Source organism: Porites lutea, chromosome 13 (genome assembly GCF_958299795.1).
Source record: "Porites lutea chromosome 13, jaPorLute2.1, whole genome shotgun sequence".
Taxonomy (NCBI): Eukaryota; Metazoa; Cnidaria; class Anthozoa; order Scleractinia; family Poritidae; genus Porites; species Porites lutea.
In genome coordinates, this window is record NC_133213.1 from 3,801,121 (window position 1) to 3,821,118 (window position 19,998).

At 39.7% G+C, this 19,998-nt stretch overlaps 1 protein-coding gene across 1 annotated transcript in view; it reads right to left on the minus strand.

Annotated features, from left to right (window-relative positions):
• LOC140922200 (uncharacterized) overlaps positions 1 to 18,874 on the minus strand; it is a 66,633-nt gene extending 47,759 nt beyond the window's left edge. The window contains exons 1-22 of the mRNA XM_073372178.1: positions 18,550 to 18,874; positions 17,509 to 17,623; positions 17,134 to 17,307; positions 16,846 to 16,952; positions 14,872 to 15,009; positions 14,110 to 14,294; positions 13,539 to 13,581; positions 12,387 to 12,459; positions 11,444 to 11,540; positions 11,038 to 11,091; positions 10,204 to 10,478; positions 9,345 to 9,398; positions 8,286 to 8,325; positions 7,545 to 7,751; positions 6,964 to 7,125; positions 6,522 to 6,550; positions 5,566 to 5,796; positions 4,530 to 5,372; positions 3,873 to 4,137; positions 2,354 to 2,444; positions 1,061 to 1,255; positions 210 to 267 (exon numbers count right to left, since the gene is read on the minus strand). Coding sequence (XP_073228279.1) covers positions 210 to 267; positions 1,061 to 1,255; positions 2,354 to 2,444; positions 3,873 to 4,137; positions 4,530 to 5,372; positions 5,566 to 5,796; positions 6,522 to 6,550; positions 6,964 to 7,125; positions 7,545 to 7,751; positions 8,286 to 8,325; positions 9,345 to 9,398; positions 10,204 to 10,478; positions 11,038 to 11,091; positions 11,444 to 11,540; positions 12,387 to 12,459; positions 13,539 to 13,581; positions 14,110 to 14,294; positions 14,872 to 15,009; positions 16,846 to 16,952; positions 17,134 to 17,307; positions 17,509 to 17,623; positions 18,550 to 18,767 — 3,654 coding nt within the window. The 5' untranslated portion in view covers positions 18,768 to 18,874. The remainder of the gene's footprint in view (positions 1 to 209; positions 268 to 1,060; positions 1,256 to 2,353; positions 2,445 to 3,872; positions 4,138 to 4,529; positions 5,373 to 5,565; positions 5,797 to 6,521; positions 6,551 to 6,963; positions 7,126 to 7,544; positions 7,752 to 8,285; positions 8,326 to 9,344; positions 9,399 to 10,203; positions 10,479 to 11,037; positions 11,092 to 11,443; positions 11,541 to 12,386; positions 12,460 to 13,538; positions 13,582 to 14,109; positions 14,295 to 14,871; positions 15,010 to 16,845; positions 16,953 to 17,133; positions 17,308 to 17,508; positions 17,624 to 18,549) is intronic.
• Between the last annotated feature and the right edge of the window lie 1,124 nt (positions 18,875 to 19,998).

A 19,998-nucleotide genomic window follows, 5' to 3' on the forward strand; every position in this document is an offset into this window, starting at 1 on the left:
AAAAACTTGCGAGCATGTCCCTTGAAACTGTCACGTAGGCAAGCAAACGGACGTTAATCAGTACTACCACCTCTCCATATGTCTCTTACGACCTGTTTCACCTCTTAATCCCACCCCCCCCCCCCCCCATTCCCTTCCTGCCAGTGCAATTTGCCTACTAGACTGTTAGCAGTTTATGACGAACAAACCAAGCAAACGGAACAACTCACCTGCTCTCCATCACGTTTATCTGCGTCTTTCATACTCTTATCGGCGCTAGGATTGGGGCTGAAATTTTAAAAATAAATGTTTAAAGTTTTGCCTAAAACTCTTTACTTAAGTCTTTTATTGTTACTACTATATTGATATCATCATTATGATGATGATGGTGGACTGGTGGTGGTGGTGGTGTTGATGATGATGTTTCAAATGCGCGGATCTCTTAAAACACCCAACAAGATTAAGCGAGAGGCGGAACCTTCGTTACAAAGCCACCAATAAAACGTAAAGGAGCTGGGGACAAGTAGCGCTGTATTTATATATCTTTTCCACAAAAAGTTCAGCATGTCACGATCATGGAGCGAAGAAAAAGTTCAGAGTTCCTGATTTTTAGTTCTAGAGATCACGATGGATATCAAACGAAACGTAATCTCCTACCCTAATTCTGGCAATATTTTTGCGCCATTAAAAGTGTAATTCCTGAAGGAGAAGCAGTTACTTGGGATAAAAACACGAGATGCTGCAAGACAAGACAAAGAGTATCATGAAAGTTGTCAGTCGTTTCGCTACAAAGTCGATCAAATTATTGACAGACCGTTTCAGACTGAAGCTGCCGAAAATTTGGGAAGGCACAATTTTGATTTCCCCTTGCTGTTGCTAGGAACAAACTTGGTAATTTGCAGTATATGATAATACTCCAGCCCAATTAAAGTTTCATAAGGAATGTAGTACATAAGAGCTAGATCATTTCATCAAAACTACTTGGAGTGTGAAAAGTTTTCACAATTTCCAGTAAGTTGCAATGTAGCGAAATGACCGTGACTTTGTAGCGAACTGACCGGATATGTTGCAGGGGTCCTACCTGCCCTTTTCACCGCGTTCAAGGTCGCTTCCCATGCTAACGACACTAAGTCGTTTATCTGGGGTAAGCATAGATACTTGAGGTGGCTGGTTCAGTTCTGTGGTCCTCTGTCGCGCTGCTTCAAACGTGGCACTTAGTTGGTCACGTTCCTCGAGGAGTTGGCGTGATTTTTGTTCGAGTTCAGCCCGGCGGTGCCTGCGTAACAAGCAGGTAAAAATAAAGGATAAATCGAAATCTCAGTCACAAGCAAGGAAACCGTAGTTACATAGTTAGGAGTTTCCGACAGATCATCATCATTTCGCCGAATGTAAGCCACCAAGACAAAGAGGAAGAAGCTTAAATTTTAACCGAAGACTCAAGGTCGTTTCCCCGACAGCTAGGAATTACACACCATATGAGGTCCAGAGTTAAGATGGTTCTTTCACACTGTAACAAGGCAAAATGTCCTAGCAGAAGGATTAGAAATTATGAGCAAACAAACCAACGCGCAGTTATGTGAGGACTAACGGTAATATAGCGCGCGCATATTATATCGCGCGTTACCTTGATTGTTACGTAACAAACAACAGGCTTAGGATGGTCCTTGAAGAAAACCGCGGGCTCAGCATCACTGAATTCGTTTCAAAAAGCGGCTGCGAGAGCATTAGAGTAAGCCAAAAACAATGCAAAGAAAGAGTAGGGATCTGTGCCCAACGTTCAAAAGAGCCAATTCTCGCTAGGGCTTTGGAGCATTAATTGTTCGACTGTTTCCTGCATGCATACAAACAACACTGAGAAACTCTCCCTCACACAGAAAAAATATTTTCCTTTGCCCAAAGCTCGTGACATCTTGAACATTTCATATTTAGTAGTTGCGACAGCTTCACAAAAGGACAAACAGGGAACGGTTTTGACTGAATTTAGTATGTGTTACTTGTTCACTTAATTTGTTGTTATTATTATTGTTTTTCTTTGCTACCTGTCACCACTGTGTTAAAAATATCCTTTCATAGCTAGGGGCTAGCAAGAAAACGTTTGTCAAATTAGCTCCTAGACATCCTTTAATCATAACGTATCTTTTTTTTTCTTTCCATTAGCCATCAAGAAATTTAAAATTCTCTAGTTGGATGTATAAAGGTTGTTGTTGTTGTTGAAGTGGAAGAAGCTACTGTTTCAAAAGCCATTTTTACTCGCTAAGAAAGCTTCTAATAGTGGCTTCGTATTGGCTGATACGAAAAGGAAGGGAGAAGTTGCATGGGAAGTTAAAAAAAGGGAGAAGCCAAAACTATTCCTTTTGTAAAGGTATTATGTTACCTGTTGTTAAGCTCGGCCAGTTTAGCGCTGGTCTCTTGATCCAAGCGATTTCGCTGGGTTTCCAGCTCCTTCAGCTGTTGCTGTCCCAATTCTGTAAAAGATTGCCGTGGTGAAATTGACGGTTAACCCTTACTACTAATACAGCGATCTTCAACTGAGTATAGAAAGTATCATAGCCTCCTGACCCTCCCCTCCCTCGTTTTCCCTTTTACACAATTACACCAATCTTAGATATAACTGACCCACGGCATGAAATGACATTTATCAAAAATCGAAATCGGTATACATGAAAGGGGTCATAAACAAGAAAAAAATTCCACGTTGAAAAATGCCCTGAGCCAACGGTAGAAGGGTTACCTACGTTGAGAAGCACTATGGTAAACAAGAAGCAATTAATAGACATCAACCCTCTTTGTTTTTCGAAGGATTACATGAAAACTCTTCGAATATATCAGCGAAAAAGACTTCACACCTCAGTGATTTGAATTATTTAAACACAAGTTCGAGTTTGGGACATCCACATTCTCAATAGAATAGTTTTACATAGACTTGTGCGGTTAGCCTGAAAGTTATAGAGTTGTTTTATCAGACAAACTCATCAATAAAGGTGTTCAGTATTACTTTAATCTGACTAGAGTGTTATAAGCTATAGTCTGACGGATATGTTCAAAGCACGAAGACGATATTTTGGTTAAAATTAGAGAAAGGAAAGCTACGTAAAAGTAGAATTAAACTGAATATTAACGGCTTTTGGCTTACCTTGACTAAGGAGGGTTTGAAAAATCCATAAAACTGTACACTGCGTGGGGCAAATTTTGTTTAGTCTGGCTAACCATGAAATATGAAAGGCTGCTCGTTACACGATAACATTAGCTTCGAAATAGCCGTCCAAGAAAGAATCGCTCGTGAACATGTAGTTTGCGGTTAATTCCAGCACTTGAATACTTGGCAGAAAAACAATTCAAGTTGTCCTCAATTTCATCATACTTAAAATGCTTGCAAAATTTAGTTTCATCTACTAATGTCGTTTGAAGTGGTGTTAAAAAGTTGTTCATCCGTGAAATTCGTAAACAGAGTTATAGATATGTAAATTTGTTTAAATAAACGCGTCGTTAAAGGAGCGAAGCCAGCCAAGCCTCATGTCTCGTTCAAACAATACTTAAACAGCTGACAGGTTCGGATTAACTCATCTATTTGGATTCTAAAAAATATATTGAGCAATTTGAAACTATGCACCATATTGTACAAATGGGCATTTTTTGCAAAAGTAAAGGCATTGAAAACCAGAATTCACATCGTCTCGGATTTTCGCATTTTAGCCAAGGCTCAGAGAATGAAAAAAGTCATTTAAGCCAGTTATTCAGCCAGTTAGTCAGTCAGACAATCAGTCAGCTTGTCATTCAGCCAGTCAGTCGACCACTCGGTCTGTCTCTAAGCGAGCAAACGAGCCATCCTGTGAGCCAATCAGCGGCGAACTAAAGCAACTCAGTCAGCCAATCACAAACTTTAACCAACCCACCTTTCTTATTTGTAACAGCTTGTTCCTCTGCCTCCAGTCTCTGTAATTTCTTTTCCGCCTCTTTTAGTTCCTCGCCATGCCGTCGATGCCGCAGTGCTCCCTCGATTCTCATCAGATCTTCTTCCTTCTGAATCTGTCGCAGTTTTGAGGCAGCCTCCTCAGCTTTTTGCTCTTCCTCTTTTCTCTTTCTAACAGCTTCTTCTAACGCCACCTTTTCCTTCTCCACATTCATCTCATACATCTTCTTCCATTCCTCAAGTTCAGCCTGACATTTACGTAAATGGTGTTAGCTGGTCTTTTATGAGTTTTTTACAGGCCAATATTACTTAGTAAAGGGCCGGAAAGAAGCCTTTTAAGGATTGACATTGGAAAACAAACAAACAAAATAGCTTTTTTAACACTTATGTCCAGAAATGCGAGAAACTTCGCAACTCAGATACTTCATTTTAGACACTATTATTTCTAATTTCCATACGTGATGTCCGTCACAAAGAAGCAAGAATCTCAACAACTTGCAATCCCGGATATACCTGCTTTTCTATGGAGAGTGAAACTCGAGTGTTTCAAGAACTGATAATCCTGTGGAAACTGCGGGGTATTCGCATTCCACCCGTTATTATGTTGAAAAAATCAGACGTAAGTATCCGTGTTACTGACCTGTTGCTGGGAGTACTCCACATTTCCCGCAGGTTGTGAGGAATATGACTGGTCTTTCTGCACGACTGTCACAACCTCTTGAACAGGAATTCTCTCCAGCTCCGACAGCCTTGCTTTCTCTTCGAGTTCCCGTTCGCGCTTGGCCATTTCCTCTTCAAAGCGTCGCTCCTTTTCTAACAGCTCCTCCTGTTTCTGCCGATACGCCTGAAGTAGCTGTTCGGCCTCTTCATCAGCAGTTCTCTGCTTCAGAAGGCGATCTTCTTCTTCCCTGGCTCGCTGCTCCTCCATGGCGATTCGTTCGCGTTCCAATCTTTCTTCATACTCTCGCTTCTGTCTCTCCATTTCCTCTTCCTTCATCCTCATCTGCCGTTCAAGCTCCCTCTCTTTCTCACGCTCCAAAGTTCGCATCTCTTCCTCCTGTAACTCTTTAAGCTGCTGTAATTCTTCTTCTCTCTTTCGACGCTCCTCTTCTTGTTTGCGTTCAAGGACCAGTTTCTCTTCTTCTTTCTTCCGCAACTGACGTTCTAGTTCTTCCTCTTTCTCTCGCTCTTCCCTCTCCTTCTCGCGTCTTCTTCTCTCCTCCTCATCTCGTCTCTTCCTTTCCGCCTCTTGTCGTTCCTTTTCACGTCTCTCTCCTTCCCTTCTCCTTTGCTCATTTTCCTCATCTTGTTTCCGTTTCATTTCAGCTTCTTCCTCTTCTTTTCTTCTTCTTTCTTCTTCCTCTCTTTCTTTCCTTTCCATCTCCATCTCTAATTCCATCTCTGCTTGCAGTTCTCTCGCAAGAGCATCATCTTTTTCTTTCTGTTCCTTTTCCCACTGTAATATTCTCTGCCTTTCTTTTTCCTTGTTTTCAAAACAACAAATAATGGTTTAGAGATGGATAATTTCGTACCTATTATCTTAGCCTACGTAGCAAGCATTTCCGAGCGACTTCGTTGAGAAAGTTTGAACGAAAGCAAATCAAACTTTCGCCCAAAAACGCAGGCTACTTTTTCCCCACCGTGCTTAAGTAACGAAAAGATTGTTAAAAAAATACCTTTTCTTGTTCTTCTTCTTTTTGCGCCTTTTTGAACGCCCTTTCTTTCTCCCACTCACTCTCTGTTTCAGTGGCTTCGGAATCGCTCTCGTTAGCGTTCGTCTTTCTCGGCGAGGCTGCAGACGGTTTCGTAGCCTTAGCGTTCCCTGCTGAATTTTTGGGCAGCGGACTTAAGGTGCCGAACAAGCTACTACCGCGGGTAGAATCGGGGCCATCAGATGGAAGAATATCCTGGATAAGAGAAAACGCGAAGATTAAGCTTATGCAAGGGCGTTATTGAGGGAGGAAGTGAGGCCTGTTTCCTATACGCCACTTGCACATCTCCCATAATGCACGTTATTTGCCCCCCACCCCCACCCCCCCCCCCCCAAAAAAAAAAAAAAAATTTGCATAACCTTTGTTTTTCATTTCTCCAGGGTATTACAGCCGTCCCAAGAGAAACTGAAAATGCATTACGGGAGATGTGCAAGTGGCGTATAATATGCCTTGACAGAACCAAATTTGTATTATTAAGTGTCTTTATTCTCATAGAGACGATTTGTCCGTAAATTTGAGCAAAACCATTGCCCAAGAATGCAAAAAGTCCACTTTCGGTTGATATGCGTCTCTCAAAAACGTCTTCGCTTACGCTCTATCCTTATGGTAATGCGCAACCGGAAGTGTATCCTTTTTCCTTTTAACTTGCCTTGACACTACAAAATTTGTACTGTTAAGTGTCTTTACTCTCATAAAGGCGATTTGGCCAAACATTTGGGCAAAACCACTTCCCAAGAATGTAAAAACGTACGGTACGGTGTTGAATTGAGTAGTTCGCTTCAAAATTCAGTTAGTCGATCAGTCAGTTGATCACTCACTTGCTCACCTACTAAATCAATCAATCAATCAATCAATCAACCCGTCGGCTAGTCAGTCAGTCAAACAATCAAACCACCAATCAATCAAAAAAGGTAACTTACCGCATCTGAGCTGTCCCAAGCAGACTCTTCTACAAAGAGAGCGAAAGACAAAGTATAAATTAATGAATAACTTCACAAGTACGGGGGAATACTACAGAAATAAAAAGCTAATTTCATCCACCTTTTCTTTTCTCCATTGTTCTGGTGGACGGACCAGCTTCAGATTTTTGGGTAGATGTCACACCGTAGGTCTTTTTAACTACACTTTTTGAATTTATCGTTGGATAAGTTAAAAAAGCCAGCTACTGCTCGAAGGTAGTCTCCGATTAAGTGGTACAACTTTTTCCCCAAGGTGGGGTTGAGTATTGTTTTAAGTTCGGGGCGATTGGCGAAGGAGTTCTATGTGAGTAAATGAAGGAGTTTAGAGCCGAGCGTGGGTGAAGTAACAACCGAGCTCGCAAAGGACGACCGGGGAATAGGCTGACGTAAGAAGACACCTTACCTTCACTCTGGCTTTCGTCACCAGGCTTGGCAGGTTCTGCCGCATGAGCGGCTTTCCGCTGATCATCTTTCTTCGCAGGCTCTTTATCTGACATTCCGCTGATGTCAGGGTCGGAAACAGAACTCACAGAGCTGCCGAGATCGATATCTAGCTTAGGCGGAACTAAAAAATAAGCAATAAAGACGATTATATTAAAACACGTTGGGTTTAACCTTCTCAAAACAAAATTCGGATCTTCGGGCCTCAGTTTGGTCTTAAAATAAGGGGGACCCTCCCGCCCCCGGGCCCCTTTCCTGAGTTCGCCACTGGTAAATGCACAACGTATGTTGATCAGCACCTGCCATAGCTTGTTTCCAAACACTTTTTCAGGGAGGGTTATAGGCACCCCCGGTTATAAGCCCCTCCGTTTATAGGCACTCCTAACACCCCTTACGAAGATATATAAGCCCAGGGCTTATAGCCGGTAGTTTACAGCACCCCTTTTCCTACGATATAGATGGACAAAAAATTCTTATCCGCTGCTGCCCTCTCCCCCCCACCCCCCGCCCCCGTCTGCCCCAAAGAAAAGCCATTTCACCAACCTGTTTCTTTCTTTTCGGCCGGTTTCCTATCCTCGCCTTGTGCCTGTTGTTTTTGAGTGGAGGTCAGTGGTTGTGGTGAAGGAGTAAACCCTGAGCTTGGTCTGGTCAGCGGTTCATCGTCCTCATCATCAAGCGGAGCATCACTAAAGGACAAGTCCTCGTCATCATTCCCCTCCCCGCCACTTGATAAGCTAAAGTCGAGATTCTCTGTTGTTGACAAGAAATGACAATCTGTAAGTTCGTCCTTCCATAAGTCAATCAACAAATCAATTGACTACGGCAATTTGCCAAGCAAGTCGAGTTGGTCAAAGTCATGGATAAATCTCTTTATTTCTCTGGAGGCCATTTCCGAGATCCCAAAACTCTCACTTTCAAAGGGACGTTACGTGCAAAACCTTTCTTGTGAAAATGAGCTTCATTCTCATTTCACATGAGAATAAAAAAAACATTTTCATATCAATGGTTTCACACTTTGCCTTGCCTTGAAACAGAGGCTTGGCGCAACTCGGAAATGGCCTATTAACGTCTTGCATTGTTAACTCAACCCCGTTCCCAGGGTGTTCTCTCCCTCTCATCCTAAGTCGTCCGTCCTCTTTCGCTCCGGGGGACTGCGAACGAGGTAGTTTTTCAACTACAAGTGTATGCACTGATAGGTTCTTTCTCTAAGAAATCGCTCCTTCCCACACACCGCGTTTTTAATAGCCAGCTCATTCAGTTACTGCAAAAACGAAATTTCCTTACCCTGTTTTGGTTCCTTCGAGCCTGTGGTAAATTTTGGGAGCTGAAAGTAAAAAAAAAATTGTTAAGCTAAATTATTATTAACATTTACGTCAAAAGCGACTGAAACAAGCCGTCGTAGCATTTAGTGACGGGTTAAAAAATTTCAAGGGAAGCGAAAGGTGACAAACACCTTACGTTACATGGTGGAACTTTCACCAAAGAAAAAGTACCACACCAAAAATTCTTTTAATCATAGACAGAAAAAAAGTCTTTAAATCAAGTTAGAAGAATCGCCCAAAATAGATAATTTATTTGATGAGCGGAAGTGCGCTACACTATTTTTATGTGCAAACCATCTTAAAGCGAGACGCGTTAGGAGTGCTTGACTGACCAACATTAATTTTCTCTGAACACTATCAATATATAAACAAGAGAAAAGGTTTGGAGAATCTATAACATTATCACTTAAGGTGAATACTTTGATCATTTAACAAATTCTCTCATCTAATTCTTTATGTAAATGTATGGAGATCAGTTTGGAGAATTTTCAGTTCTATTTTCCCTACTTGCTGTTTTGATCCCATACACTCAAACACCTAAAAACGGCAGCCTTGGTCATAAAAGTGATATATTTAGGCAAGTCGGTTTTACAGAGTGTCTCCTCTAACAAATAAAAGCTCCGCAATTAGTTAATCATTGTCCGCAAAGAGCGAAACTACCCGAGAAGGAACGCGTGCCACTCGCCCGTGACTTCTCACGATATCTCCACATGAAGAGCTTGCTTGTACGCTAGCATTCTTGCTTTAAATGTGGGCCTGACATTGAACTTCTTACTCTACGTGTTGTTTAGCCTGTTCCAGGCGTTCAGATCGTGGCGATTGCACAAAGAGATGTGAGCAGAAAAAAAAAAACTCGAGGGAGTGGGGTAGTGTTAGTAGGGGGGGAGGGTCCTTCTTCTCTCCCTCTCCCTCCTTTCCTCCTTATTTTTTTCCCGCTCTCTTCCTTCACGCCTCACTCTACTTTCACAACGCCTGGAACAGGCTACGTGTTGTTACTAATTTACAACTTTATACAACCAACCTTGGTGTTGCCTCCACTGAGAGCAGCAAGCACATCTGTATCAGATATAGCACCCTGCAAATATCAAACAATGAAATTGCATTTGCTTCCTTTCTTACTTATTCTTTTCCACCCTCCAGAATGAAGCTTTTTCAAAAGGGGCAATTTAATGTGGCTCTAACTTTAAGTGGCTCACATCCTAAAGCGTCATTATTGAAATCAAATTGTAATTATTATACAGTAAATTATTGCAGTGCTGACAAGGATCTACAAAAGCGCTGGCCACCAACAAAAATTACAGTTTAGTTGCCAGAAAAAGAAAAAAATGTTTATTAGGGATAATAACCTTAACCATATCTTTCTCAACGCCTTTGTTAAAAAAAGAAAACTAACAGAGAACAAAAAAACAAAGGAAACGTCCTCACAGATAAAATTCCATCTCTCATCACTCAAAATGCACGAAAATGCATTTTTTTAGGGGCCAGGGACCCGTTTCTCGAAAGTCCCGGTAGCTTTTCGGGCCGAAATCAAGTATTCAAATCGAATTATGAAGAATAAGAACGCAGGTCCTGGCTAACAAACTACTCCATTTTGTTTCATTAACTGATAGTTTTATTATGTAAGATGCAAAACTACTGAAACTTCTATCTTTCATGTAAACAACAACAGCTTTATTGGCCCGTTAATTCTCAGGACTTTCGAGAAACGGGCCCCAGCCTCTGAATACCAATTTTCCACGGGAGAGTACTCCCCCACTGAAAGGGAGGCCGCCGCCGTAAGTACTCTGTGCCCAACAACGTTTTTATGAATGTTATGGGAGCAAGCAAGAACAACGAGTTTAGTATCAGGGAATTGTTTAAATTAAAATAAAACCACAAACGTCTGAATCTTGATCCACAGGTAACTCCCAAGGCCTTGACTGAGGTTTGCTCTCCACTGCCATACTTTGTGTGGGTTCCTTGACAACTTGCCCCACTCCCCCTGGAGTAGGTAGTTTCCTCTTAGTGGGTGTACTGTGCTGAGAGTTGGTAGGACTGTTCTTTGGACTCACCCCACCTGTTATGGCCTTCTTGGCTGGTGAGGGGGACTGGGTATCAGCTGAGCGAACGGGAATTCGTGATTGGTTGCTGGCGTCAGGAATAGAGGGCTTACGTTCTGGGGGATAATGGACACAAACTGTAAAAAAGGAATTCCCCGCAGTACACCAGCACCATTAAACAAACACCATTGAACAGACACTTACTTTACAGTACCGCTCAAAAGTAAGTTGACACTCGATCCTCACATCTCGAGACTCGATCCTCGCGTCTCGAAGCTCGAACGCTTCAAGTTTCGAGATGCGAGGATCAAGTCTCGAGACGTGAGGATCGAGTCTCGAGTTTCGATGTAACATGAACACACTAATGCAGCCCCACAGTTTCTATAAGCTTTTTACAATAAGATTTAATAAAAAACTCATTAATAATTAATAAAGAAAAAACAAAAGAGATTTAAAATGTTAAATGCATGTCTTTATATCTGATAAAGACACAGCTAAACTTTACATCCAATTTTTTAGCCCAAAATAACCCCAAATCAAAATATTAGAGCAAGAATGAGTTGATCTATATCAGAGATTTTGAAGCCGTTCAAAAAACTCACAGCCGTGTATTATCAGGTTTAATGTACACTCCCGCTCATTTTTTAAATAAAACATTAAAACATAAGAACTTGCCTTGAATGGTTTCCGGCTTAGCTACAGTAGTCTTAACAGGGATTCGACTTAAAGCTAGAAAAGATAGGATAAAGATACAAACAATATGAGATGTGGTCTGGAATGTTGAATCATCATTTTTATCAAAGCATTAAATGAAAAAAAAAACTAAACATAAAAAATCCCTAAAAACAAGGCAAGAATAAAATATAAATATAAGATCACACAGATTGATAAAGTTGAATAAAATAATAGTTAGGTGTATATCTAATCAAGGACTTCACAAAACTTAAAGACGTAGACCTAGCTGAAGTCGTATAAAAAAATAGCAGATGTATGTTTTCACCATTTCCAACCGATTTCCTTACTGTTAATAATGTTTCCATGTATCCCTGGAATAAAGTATTCATGACAGAACATAACTCACATTTTGAACTCTGAGTGGAGACGTCTGAGCCAGTTCGGCTGACTTGTTTGGAAGACTTATTAAGCGCTGCTAACAAACTTGGCTTAGCTGATGCTGTCTAAAGATTTAAAACAAAAAAAACAGAAGAGAACATTTCATAAAATATTAATAATCTTCAGAATCTTCCATTTTTTTTTTTGCTATGCCTTCGTTACAGTCAGATGACTCATTTAATTCATCAACACACAAAGCAATGACCAGTATCAGAAGCGAAGGCTTAGCAAATCAACTGACATCACAGGATGTCATCAGGAGCCTATGTTTGATCCTTTACCTGTGCAGTCTCTGGGACATTTCTGAAGGGGAAAAAGCAGTTTTTGGACTACCACAATTCACTAAATGTTTTGAGAGACACTTTAAATTAAAATTTCAGAATTAATAATGACATCTAAGGACCAAAATCAGTTTTAAAAATATTGGTGTTTTATACCCTTTAAGGTCATACACTGATCATTGTGTTGAGTAGCAAAAATTATTGTTATGAGGTTAAACCCCATGAGAACAGACTGAACACCTACATTGTACCATAAACGCTCGCCAGTGCCCCCTTTCAAATAAGTGCCAATCTGGAGTGGTCAGTCTAAAAATATCATTAAGCGCCTCTTTTGAAATAAGTATCTCCAAACCTTTATACCAAGGAAAAAAACCTTGCCGAATAAGCCTATAAACTTGTAAATGCGGAGGATTACATAGAAATAACAAAAAATTATATACGTTAACTTGTACATGTAGCATGATAAATATATTTTGCGGTTCAATTTTATCCTTGGTTTAAATTCTATTTTCTTTTGAATTTGGGTGTGGTAATTAATGTATGATAATGAGCTTAAAACAAAAGAAAATAAAACTTAAATCAAGGATAAAATTGAACCTAGTGATATCACAACTCATAGGGTTTACGAACCTTTGAATTTGATCCAAACATGTTGTTATCTTCATCGCCAGAAGAATCCCATGAGCCACCTCCAGCTGAATGACTAAAATAACAGGAAAAATAACATTTATAAACTTTTATTACTATCATCATCATCATCATCATCATTATCATCATTGTCTTCATCATTACTTAAATTAATTTTAAAACAGCTCCTAATTGAATGTTTTAAGTAAAATTAGTTAAATTTATGATTGCTTTAACTATAAATCTATCGATTAGTGATCTTTATCTTTAGTATTACAACCATACATAATATTGTCTATTCTGTATTAAGTAACATAATATAACTACACAAAAATAGGTATTCAATCCAGATTTTGAAAACACTGATACATGTTAATATATCCATGTTTCACTGAAAAAAATGTTAAGCCTTGATCAGCCTCACAAAATGAAGTCAGCAACAATTGTAAACATGTATCGCAGTAATTTTAACTGACACAAGCAAGTTGATTTACAACAAATACATGTACATGTACACTAAACTTAACAAGTCACATTAAAGAAAAAAGTCAATTAATCTAAAATATCAGAAGAAATATTGTAAAAATGCAGTAACTCACTAGTCCACACTCCACCATAAACAGATTATGCAAATGTTATACTTGGTGTACCACACGTAGTTCTGTTATTCAACAGTGTCTACCTCTAAACTATGCTAAACAACAAATCCACCTGCCTTTTACACACTTAATAAATTAATCATGAGCTCAGAATAACATGAATTAGCATTGCATATTGTTATACAGCTCAATTTTAGAATGACCAGTTAAACTTATTAGTATTACTTTTTTAGGTAACAAGGCACTGGATTTTTGCAGCTGCATGTACTTCTTGTAAGTAGGAACATTCACATTTCCGGCCTAGTGATACAGTGTAAAAATATTAATTTCTAAGATATGAAGAATTTCATGAGGTCACATTTCACATCATGCAGCAAAAAAGATCTATTAAGATTGTAGCAAATTGTGGGATTTCTCTACCACAGAAAAGGCAGAGAATGCTCAAACTGATAAGACTGATTTGCAACGTTTGAAAGTTTCCTCAGCAGGCTACACTGTAACCCTGCAATGAAAGAAAATCATGTTACATTAAGTTTGTTTGCACAATTCAACTTACTGACTGACTGAATCATCTTCTTTAGCTGATGCACTGTTGTATCCTGCCAAAAGATTAATAGATATACGATTGAACAAGTAAACAATAAATAAATATAATGCTGCAGCCAAAAGAGGTTTCACTTGAATACTATGAATTGGGTGTTTCTTGGTCCTGGTGTTGCAGAACCATTCTCGGTTCCCTTTTTTTTTGGTGCGAGTATAGTTCGGTGTCTTTTCAATATTTTGTTTCACATAATTTTTTGGGGTGGTGCACCCGTCCATAAAACCAAGAAACTACCTATGAATGTCACTCTAATGCTAAAATCTGTGGCAAAACTTTTTCATATTATTCTTGTACTTACAGTGTAAAGACAAATTTGAATTTTTTTGAATTCTTTCTATTTTGATTACCATTTACGGGAACTAAAAGGGTTTCATTCCCTACTTCTTTTTTGAAATACAACCTGGGGGATACACACTGAACATAACCCATTACAAGGGCCCCACACAGATACATTTTACTGTAACTGTGTGAGAAGATATCAAAATCAAAAACATTAAACTGATATGTTGAGCACAAAAATCCACACCTCCCTCATCAGCAACAGGGCCTCCAAATGAAAAACCCACTTCATTGGTTGCTGCACCAGATGCAGTTATTCCAGCTGAAAACTCTCTTCTCTTGCTTGGTGTTGACTGGTTTGATTTGATGGATCTGGCTTCAATCTTTGCTTGTTCTAGCTGTTCTTCATACTCCTCAATAACGTTTGAGACACTGCAATATTTTGTACTTTAAATCAATAAATAATATACATAGAGGATATTACACAGTGGCGCGAAGATATGAATTTTATTTTCGAGTGGCAAAACAATATTTTACGAACAAGCGCTAGATGTTTATGGGGATATTTGAGCCTAAATTCAGTCCTAAATATTATTATTGTCAGAATTAAGGCTTGACAAACGCGATCATACTGTAATCCAACTGGATGCTCTAAAGCCCGATAACAGCGTATCAAAGTTCAGGAAAAGAAAAAGAAAGTCCTTGACAAAACGTGAAATTAGGCACTTTCACATTGTAGTTGTGCAGTGATGGCGAAGAAAATCACGCTTTTTTGTACATTTCATGTACAAAAAAACCAATGCACGTGCAAAGTTGTTGTTTTGCCAATGAGACCTTGAGACCCATCATAAATGCTTCCAAGAATTCACCACCCTTAAAAAGAAAAATGAAAGCAAAAGAACTTTCCAGCTGCTCAATTCCCTAGCTACTTATTACATAATTATACCAGGCCACTTGAAATCTTTGTGACTACCCTAATGTATGGGGATAAATGCTTGTAGGTCAAAACCTGTGATGTCCATGAATGACGGCATGATCTGAAGCTTTCCAACCCTGAGAATCTTTCAATTCAGTATTTGCTTTGTGCTGAAGGAACAGCCTAACAATTCCTATGTGTCCTTCACTTGCAGCAGTCATTAATGATGACCTGCAAGGCAATAAATTTATCATGGTTAAAAACTGACTATAATTGATTACATGTACACTTCCTGTTACCTTCCTGTTATGATTAGCCAAACTTCAAACAGACTGAGCCTGGCCAACTATCTGGGATTTTCTGTTGAAGGGTTAGCGACACCAAGGTCCTCTCCCGGACCCTACAAATGAGGTTAGGGCTAGCGACTATAATGCAATGGTGGATTTACACTGTAAGCTGACATTTTTCCAACATTTGACACATCATCACCAGCAATCATTTATGAACTGTAAAGGTTTTTGAGTACAAATTCTGAATGGTTTTAACCAAATATATGCAACATGCCTTCTGAAGTTCATTCTAACATTTTGTTCTCTTTCATGTATATTTGAAATTATTTCAAAAGAAACATTGCATAGCTAGGATCATATGAAGATGCTTTGTCTACAATGACATAATTATTTTGTTACAAACAAGTACACTGTGCTAGGGATGAATGTTTCCTGGGTAGGGGAACGCATATCACTAGGGATATATGTTTGCTGGGTAGGGGAACACAATAACATATAGTGTATCACTAGGGATATACGTTTCGGGGTAGGGGAACACATACCACTAGGGATATGTGTTTCACTGGATAGGGGAACACATATCACTATGGATATATGTTTCCAGGGTAGGGGAAAACATCACTAGGGATACGTGTTTTCTGGATAGGGGAGCACATGTCACTAGGGATATATGTTTCCTGGATAAGGGAACAAATATCACTGGGGATATATGTTGCCCGGGTAGGGGAAGACATATCACTAGGGATATGTGTTCCTGGGTAGAGGAAAACATATCACTAGGGATATATGTTTCCCAGGTAGGGGAACATATATCACTAGTGATGTGTGTTTCATGGGTGGGAGAACACATATCACTAGGGATATGTGTTTCCCAGGTAGGGGAACACATATCACTAGTGATATGTGTTTCATGGGTGGGGGAACACATATCACTAGGGATATATGTTTCCCAGGTAGGGGAACACATATCACTAGGGATATGTGTTTCCCAGGTAGGGGAACACATATCACTAGGGATATGTGTTTCCCAGGTAGGGGAACACATATCACTAGTGATATGTGTTTCATGGGTAGGGGAACACATATCACTAGGAATATGTGTTTCCCAGGTAGGGGAACACATATCACTAGTGATATGTGTTTCATGGGTAGGGGAACACATATCACTAGGAATATGTGTTTCCCAGGTAGGGGAACACATATCACTAGTGATATGTGTTTCATGGGTGGGGGAACACATATCCCCAGTGATATGTGTTCCTCTAACCCAGGAGCACATATTTCTAATGGTATGTATTCCAGTACCCCAAAATTACATATCCCAAGTCAAATGGGTTTCCCCTACCTAGGAACACATATCCCTAGTGATATGTATTCCCATACCCAGGAAACACATATCAATAGTGATATGTGTTCCCCTATCCCAAAACAAATATCCCTAGTGATACACTGTATGTGTTCCCCTACCAAGGAAACACATATCAATAGTGATATGTGTTCCTCTACCAGGGAAACACATATCACTGCGGTTATTATCCCAAGTGGTGTGCGACCCTCAGACCCCTCGCCTGGTGGGGGGCCTCCGGCTCTCTTGCCAGCTTCTTTCCCTTATTCTCCTGCTACTTGAAATCTTTTTGACAACCCTCTATGGTGATAAATTTGAAAGCCTAAAATTGCCTTTAGCACTCAATTTTATCAAGCAGCCTAAATCTACATCCTAACTGTCTACTTTAAAACATAGTGAGAACCCTGCAAGTAGGGCAGCATTATAAATTACCTCCCATGAGCATCAACAGCATTGATATCTGCACTTTCGTTAATCAGGAAATTTACAAAGTCCAAGTTTCCAAGAGATGACGCTACATGCAGAGGAGTAAAACCTTCCTGCAGGGGGTTAAAACATAATAAAAAAAAGTTATTGCATAAATTTAAGGATGGTTTCAAAGCAAGTATAATATTAAGTATGTTGCCTCTAGGCTGTATTTATAATCACAGCATGTATCTTAGTGCATAATTTTTAATAATGTTCATAAGCTGGATGTGTAAAGTAAAAGCTGATAGTTACCCTGTCTTGAGCATCAACATGGGCCTCCCTCTCTAACAGCAACACAGCCGTATCAACATCACCATTAGCTGCTGCAAGGTGCAGTGATGTGCTGTTATTGACATCAACAACATTTGCCTCAGCTCCATTGTCTAATAAAATTTTGGCACATTCTTGAAACTGACATTCAACAACCTGTACATGAGAGGGTAATGTTGAACAAAATGGTAAGTATTAATGTTAACGGGAGATGGCAAAACGAAAAAGGAATTTAAATAGTACAATAGCTTTTTAAATTTTTCTTCTATATAACATTTACAATAAAACTCATATTAGTGACAAATAAAGCAACATACCTAGAGTTATAATCACTTACCAATATAAATGGTAATTTACCTTCATAAGCGGTGTTCGACCATAGTTGTCACAAAGATTTGTTTTTGCATTGTTTGCCAAGAGAAACTTGACAATATCATCTCTTCCCAGGGCACAGGCAAGATGAAGTGCCGTTCTGCGTTTAAAAATTATGAGATAATTTGCCTTAGTTTCAAAATTGAGCATATAAGATTTAAGAGTATGCCCTTCAGAAAACAAGAAATGCATTCACATAGTTCTTAGTATCCTTCCCAGTTAATCCTTCTGCAAGAAATGATGATCATTAAAAAGCACTTTGCTTTCCGCGGAGAAAATCTAATTGGTGGGAAATATAGTATTGCACTGAACATGTACGGTGCATAGTAACTGACCACAATAAATCACATATTGAAAATATTTGTCATGTCAAATAAAAACATCACGTTCAAGGGCAACTCTCAGGAAAACTGAATTATCTGTATTTATTATTATTTTTATTATCATCATTTTCATTAAGATCACAATCTCTCAGTGTATGTTATAAAACGTTTTTACTAATCCTATGTCAAACATCTGGAAGAACGAGTCACGAATCGAAGTTTATATCGATATGGGTATGAAATACTAAGCCCATTTTAGGCCGTTTCATTCCAACATGGGATAATGGTTTTCATGTTACGAGGTAACTACCTCGAATAAAAATCTTCATTGTCTAATTTATTATAAGACAAATGAAGTGAAAGATTAATCAGTCATTAAGCTTCGCTGCTCACACTTTGTAAATACAAATTGTATTTGCATACGAACGGAAAGGTGAAAAAATGCAGCCTGTACGTATAATCATAAATTAGCTGCATACTTAAATGACGATATTTCATCACTGTAAAAACTATTGAAGACGTTGACTAAGTTAACTAAGAGTCAAGAAAAACATGGATTTACTGATAGAATGGGTCGAGAAACTGAGGACGCCGTGTGAGTTGCCAAAGAAACGGATAGCAGCCGATCACGAGAAGTCCTGCGAGCAAAACAGCAGCACTTTTAATTGCTGATTATCAGACTAATTTTGTCACTCCATCCTACCTGTTTTCTCTGTCGAGTTGATTTACGTCTCCCTTCTTAGCAAGTTGCTTGACTTTCGTTAAATCGCCGGTCCACACAGCTTTATGAAGCTTCGGCAAATCTTTATCCTTGGCGATCGAATATCCAGCCGTGCTGCCGGCATCGCTGAGATCTTCCGTGGACAGGGCATTCTTCGCACCGGGACTTTTCCTCTTGAAGAGCTTCTTAAAGCCCGCCATGTTGGATTAACCTGGTTAATTCATCATCTACGGTAATTTTGAGGCATTTCGACGGATCTCATCCGATCTCGAGCTTCTTTCTTGATGAGCGGAGAGCGGCAGTTGAATGTAAACTGGGTACCAGGTTCCTATCCAGCTAAGAAAATTATTTCCCAAAAGGCATTTCGCATTTAGGGAAAAATTCCAGCTATTTTAACCTGAGATCAGGCTGTATTTTCGTTTCGCTTAGACTGTTCACAGTCCTCTATTTTTCCGTAAGATCGTCGAGATCGAGCGCTTTGTGTTACGGGCTGCCATCTTGCATGAGTGTCAAAACTACTAAGGGGGCGGAGGCTATTTTTCTCGCCCACCTCCCCCTAGAGCTATAATCCCCGACGCCAGCCCCATCGGTACATTTCAAAACCAAGATGGCCGTCATTAACGGTAAGACGCGCTTTATCTCAACGATCTCACGAAAAAATAGGGGACTGTGAACAGTCTACGTTTCGCTTTGTAAATAACATTTTAGCGGTAGCCGTTAGAGAGAATGTATGAGAACCGCTCAAATTGGGCCTGATCTCAGGTTATAAAGCTCAGTTTGAGCTAGTCCATGAACGAAAAAGAGGGATTGCAGATTTAACAATGAAGGAACTTGAAAACGATATCCCATATATCACCGTTTAATTATTATTTTTCTTTTAACCAGATTACAGAAACGTCGCGGATGAAAGATCACCTCAAGAATACTTCAGATACTTTATCCGCTCCAAGCGTATGTAAGGGCATAGTCTGAAATTTCAGCCGTCTCTTGATCTTCGCTCCATCCCTCACAACAGGTGACCAGGTCGAAGAAACGGCTGATGTCTCGGACTTGAAAAGGAAACAGCCCACGAACTAGCAAAGGAACCTTTAGGGAAAAAATGAGACCTGCTTTGCCTAAGCTAAGAAGAGAAAAATCAACTTTCGAGTGGAAAAAAAAAATTAGAAGAAAAATGATTTCTGTTCGCGGATAAATTGTAAGGTGTCATGGGTGATCATGTCTTAGATAGGTCGACATCAGTTTCTGTGAAGGGAGAATTCGTGTTCTTGTTTTGGCCGTTTTTCGGTTTGGTAAGTGTTGAATTGCCATTTGAGGCTGTTTTGGGGGACGTTCTTCGACCACGTTTCCTTTCAAACCTCGCAGAGACTGATAAAAGAAGCTACATAAAGTCCCATAGTGCAATTCGACGCAACACGGAACCAGTCTCATGCA